This window comes from Corylus avellana, chromosome 10 (genome assembly GCF_965113065.1).
Source record: "Corylus avellana chromosome 10, dhCorAvel1.hap1.2, whole genome shotgun sequence".
NCBI classification, from domain to species: Eukaryota; Viridiplantae; Streptophyta; class Magnoliopsida; order Fagales; family Betulaceae; genus Corylus; species Corylus avellana.
This window is the reverse complement of record NC_142499.1, coordinates 8,911,000-8,916,176: the sequence shown is the minus strand read 5'-3', so window position 1 is coordinate 8,916,176 and position 5,177 is coordinate 8,911,000. Positions and strand designations below refer to the sequence as shown.

At 34.4% G+C, this 5,177-nt stretch overlaps 1 protein-coding gene across 1 annotated transcript; it reads left to right on the top strand.

Annotated features, from left to right (window-relative positions):
* Positions 1 to 2,196: 2,196 nt before the first annotated feature.
* On the top strand, positions 2,197 to 4,599 carry LOC132161981 (cytochrome P450 CYP94D108). Its single transcript, XM_059572214.2, has 2 exons — positions 2,197 to 2,942; positions 3,671 to 4,599. The coding sequence occupies exons 1-2, from the start codon at positions 2,230 to 2,232 to the stop codon at positions 4,485 to 4,487; spliced, it is 1,530 nt and encodes a 509-aa protein (XP_059428197.2). The 5' UTR covers positions 2,197 to 2,229; the 3' UTR covers positions 4,488 to 4,599.
* The last annotated feature ends 578 nt before the right edge of the window (positions 4,600 to 5,177 follow it).

Sequence of the window (5,177 nt, the reverse complement as noted above, 5' to 3'; positions counted from 1 at the left end):
AAAAGTGCAATGGATGAGATGGCGAGGCAGATTGAAGCACAAAAAGCCCAGATAGCAGAGAAAGATGCTCCGATTGAGGCTCGTTTCCGCCAGATCGAGGTAATGTTCGGGTCGACGTCTGGATCTGCTCCCCCCAGAAGTAATTATATATTTTATTTTGTTTTTCTAACAATTGTTAACTGTTAGAAATAACTGTTAGAAACCCCTAGTTACAGCGGTCCATTTTAGAACTTACGTATATTTGCATCATATTATAGAGTAATTTTTAAATTTTGTATTGATTATTATTGGTTCACAGCTCATTTGCAGGTAATGGAAATTAGGAGTTGGGGAATGATTGTGTTGAGTTGGGCGCCACAGGGCTGATCATCACTGTTTGTTAAGTTCTATATACATACTACTGTTTATTGTTTTGTATATAGATAGATCAAACTATATGTTTGTTGAGATTAATTGAAACTTATTTCTAGTAGATAATCCAGAAATGTTTTATTGTATATTTGTTTTGCCTTGTGTTAGAACATTTTTTTTATGTATATATATGTTTTGTTATGTGTTGTGTTGAAATGTAGTATGTGTGTTGGAATTTTATTTAATGAAGTATGTGTTGGATATATATTTGTTGGATATTGGATATATATTATTAATGAAGTTCTGTTGTGTTGGATATATATTATTCGAGATTTGATATTAATTTATTAATGAAGTTGTGTTGTGTTGGATATATATATTGGATATTGAATTTTGTTTAATGAAGTTGTGTTGGATATATATATTGGATATTGGATTTTGTTTAATGAAGTTGTGTTGGATATATATATTGGATATTGGATTTTGTTTAATTAAGTTGTATTGAATATATATATTATTGTAATTGCTGATGAACATGGATTATGGATTGTGGATTATATATGTGGATTATAGATTGGATTGGATTATGGATTATGTATGTGGATTGGATTATGTATTGGATTGTATTGGATTGTATTATTGATGTGGATTGGATTGTATTGTGGATGTGGATTGGATTGTATTGTATTATGGATGTGGATTGGATTGGATTGGATTGTATTATGGATGTGGATTGGATTGTGGATGTGGATTGGATTGTATTATGGATGTGGATTGGATTGGATTATGGATGTGGATTAATGGATTATATTATGGATGTGTATTGGATTGTATTATGGATGTGTATTATATATTATGGATGTAGATTATGGATTATGTAGGTGAATTTTGGATTATGTAAGGGGATTGTGGATTATGGATTATGTAGGTGGATTGTGGATTGTATTATGGATTGGATTATAGATTATGTATGTGGATTATGGATTGTATGTGGATTAGAAATATTTGAATATTGAAATTATTGTAATTGTAATTGAAATCAGGAATATTGGAATATCAGGAATATTCAAATTATTAAAAAAAAAAAAAAAAAATTGACGTGTCAAACTGCGTGACACGTCAAAAACGACGCGTACACATTTTTGACGTGGCAATTTTTAACACGTCAAAAATGTTTTTGACGTGTGAAAATGCCACGTCAAAAACCTTTTTTACACGTCAAAAAAATTTTGACGTATCGAAACGTGTCATTGTAGACACGTAAAAAATATGGGTTTTTTGACACCTACCCTTTTGACTGTTGATGAACGTCAAAAATGATGCATCAAATGTCAAAAAATATCTCCATTTTTGTAGTGAAGTTGGATTGCCAAAGACAGTCGGAGAATCTATGTAGCTATATTATACAAGTGGGACACATATATTGTTTCTCCAAGTGTTCCTTCGCTAAAAAGTGACAACCTAGAACATTCCGATCACAAAACTCCATTTTCATTTATCAAAACATGAAATTCATCAACTTGTATTCATACTGTATTGTCTCATTGTAGTTAACCCTTACTGCTATCTACTAACCAAGAAACCCTTAACTTCTATCCTCTCCATGAGCAGTGATATACATTATACAGTTATGCACCCGGTGTTTAATTATTTATATTTTTTCAATTAAAATATTAAAATATAATATTTTAATTATATTTTATAATTTAATCACATGGGCGTAGACGAACATGTACGCCAGTATAATATATATCACTGCGCCCTCTCCACATACTCCAAATTCATTTCTTATATATATATATATATATATAACGCCAACAAATAATTCACTGCTATCTCTCACTCTCTCTCTCTCTCTCTCTGTCTCTCTTGTCGCCTATGGCTATGGAGCTCTTGTCTTTCCAATCCTTCCTCTTCTTCTTTCTTCTTTCTCTCTATGTCTACCTCCGTTTTAACACTTCCCCAAAGAAACCCATCAACGGCAAAGGCTTCAAAGTCTACCCTCTACTCGGAACACTACCGGAGTTCTTGATGAACCGGCACCGTTTCCTTGACTGGACAACCGAAATTCTCACCAACACCGCCACTAACACCGCCGTATACCGGCGTCCCGGGAAGCTCCAGGGCGTCATCACCGCCAACCCGTCCAACGTTGAGCACATGCTGAAGACCAACTTCGAGAACTACCCCAAAGGCGAGCGGTTCATAGCGCTTCTCGAAGACTTTCTCGGCCGAGGAATCTTCAACTCCGACGGGGAGCTCTGGAAGGTCCAAAGAAAGACCGCCAGCCACGAGTTCAACACCAAGTCGCTCCGGAGCTTTGTCATGCAAAACGTCACCGTTGAGATCGACGCGAGACTGGTTCCCATTTTGGAAAGAGCGTCGGAGACGGCGCGCGTGTTGGATTTGCAGGACATCCTGGAGCGCTTCGCGTTTGACAACGTTTGCAAATTGGCTTTCGACGTCGACCCGGGTTGTCTTGGCGGTGACGGCACCGCTGGGGCCGACTTCATGCGGGCTTTCGAGAACGCCGCCACGCTTAGCTCCGGGAGATTCATGTACGCCATCCCCATTTGGGGAACGCTTAAAAGGTAATTAATTTAATTTTCAAAAATATCGGGGTTAATAATTTGTTTATATTGTTTTAATCAGTAAAGATAATATCTAATTAGTTATAGTAAATGAGTATTTTTGTCCCCTTAAAAAGTAAAAAGATAAAAATATCATTTCATTATAACCAATTAGATATTATCCCGTTAAAATGCATTAGAAATGATCTTGTTCTTTTTTTTTTTTTTAATTCTCTTAGAAATTTAATAAATTAATTATTAAATTTGTGAGTCCTATAATCTAATTACTTATATTGGAGGTGTGTTTTTGATCTCTCAAGTATTAATTCACTTTTTGTCTCTTTAAAAAGTAAAATGACAAAAATACCATTTCACTAAAACTAATTAGATATTATCCGATTCAAATGAACTAATTTTTCTTTTTTTTAACATTCTCTTACAAATTTAATAAATAAATTATTTAATTTGTGAGATCAATAATTCAGTTAGTTATATTAAAAGTGTATTTTTATCTCTTAAAAAATAAAAAGACAAAATATTTTTCTAATATTAGTTTAAATGAACTGGAGAAGATCATGTTCCTGCATAAACCCATGAATCTAATGATTAATTTGTAAAATAAGATGAAAAGCAGAAAATATATATATATATATATATATATATATATGGACACAAATTAATAATTATTTGTCATTAAATTATATTATAATGACAAATTAATTTAATGTTGTTGATTTATATTATAACAGGTTTCTCAACGTTGGATCAGAGCGAAAGCTAAAAGAAGCAATCAGAACCGTCCACGAGTTCGCGGATGAGATGATACGGTCTAGAAGGAAACAAAAGACAGAAAAAGAAGAAGACCTGCTGTCCCGGTTTATGGCAAAGGAAGAAAACTCGCCCGAATTTCTCCGAGATATCGTGATAAGCTTCATTCTTGCTGGACGGGACACGACCTCGTCGGCTTTGAGCTGGTTCTTTTGGCTCTTATCGTCGAAACCGGAGGCGGAGCGAAACATATTGACGGAGCTGGAAAACATCCGAGTCCGTAACGGGAAAAATACGAGCGATGCATTTAGTTTTGACGAGCTCCGAGAGATGCATTATCTGCATGCGGCGATATCAGAAGCGATGAGGCTGTACCCGCCGGTACCGTTGGATAGCAAAGCGTGCCTGAAGGACGATATAATGCCGGACGGGACGTTTGTGGGGAAGGGTTGGCTTGTGACGTATCACACGTATGCGATGGGGAGAATGGAGAGCATCTGGGGGAAGAATTGCCGGGAGTTTTTGCCGGAAAGATGGATGGAAAACGGAGTGTGTCGGCAGGAGAGCCCGTTTCGGTTTCCGGTTTTCCATGGCGGGCCGAGATTTTGCCTGGGAAAAGACATGGCGTATATTCAGATGAAGTCGATTGTAGCTTCAGTGATAGAGAGGTTTGAGATTGAGGTGGTGGAGAAGAAGGAGAAGGGCCCACAGCATTTGTTGTCGTTGACTTTGAGGATCAATGGTGGGTTACCCGTGAAGCTGAGGAAGAGATGTGTCGATGCCACACCCGCTAATTAATCTACATGTTTTTTTTTTTTTTTTTAATAAATAATATAGAAATCATATGTAATATAAAATAATGTTCAATCTTGCATGTTGTAATATATTAATGCTTTAATTGTTGTTTTAATTCGATTTTGTGCAAAATAATTTTTATATTTTTAAATATTTAGTGCCATAGAAAATAATAGCTAATAGTAGATGAGCAATGTTATTTACCATCTTTTTATCTTTTTAAAAATTTTTTAAAGTTGATGTGACTTTTAAAATTATTATTAAATTTTAGATGAATCATATTTGAATTTTAATTCAATAATAATTTTAAAACTCACATAAATTTTAAGAAAATTTTAAAAAGATAAAAAGATACGTACCATTATTCATAGTAGATCAAAAAGGGAACATAATCATTTAATGGATAGAAAAAAACAAAGGGAACATTTAATTGATTTATGCCGAATATCTGTCCTCTATTTGTTCTCTACGAAAAGGAACAAAGATTTCTCCACCTCATGTATCTATAAAAGGGTACCTTGTACTTTTGCTCACATCTTTTTTCTGGTTGGCTTTAGCTAAAGAGAAGTGCTAGAGAGTTAAGAAAAATTTTCAAATTGAAATAGTAGATCGTGAGTCGTAGATAATAAAAAGAGAATTACATTTTTTTAATTTAAAAATTATTGTCACGTCAATTTAAACATTTTTTTAGAT

Coding starts and splice junctions, on each gene's coding strand:
- LOC132161981 (XM_059572214.2), top strand. CDS start 2,230: ATGGCTATGGAGCTCTTGTCTTTCCAATCCTTCCTCTTCTTCTTTCTT. Junction 2,943..3,670: donor ATTTGGGGAACGCTTAAAAG/GTAATTAATTTA, acceptor ATATTATAACAG/GTTTCTCAACGTTGGATCAG.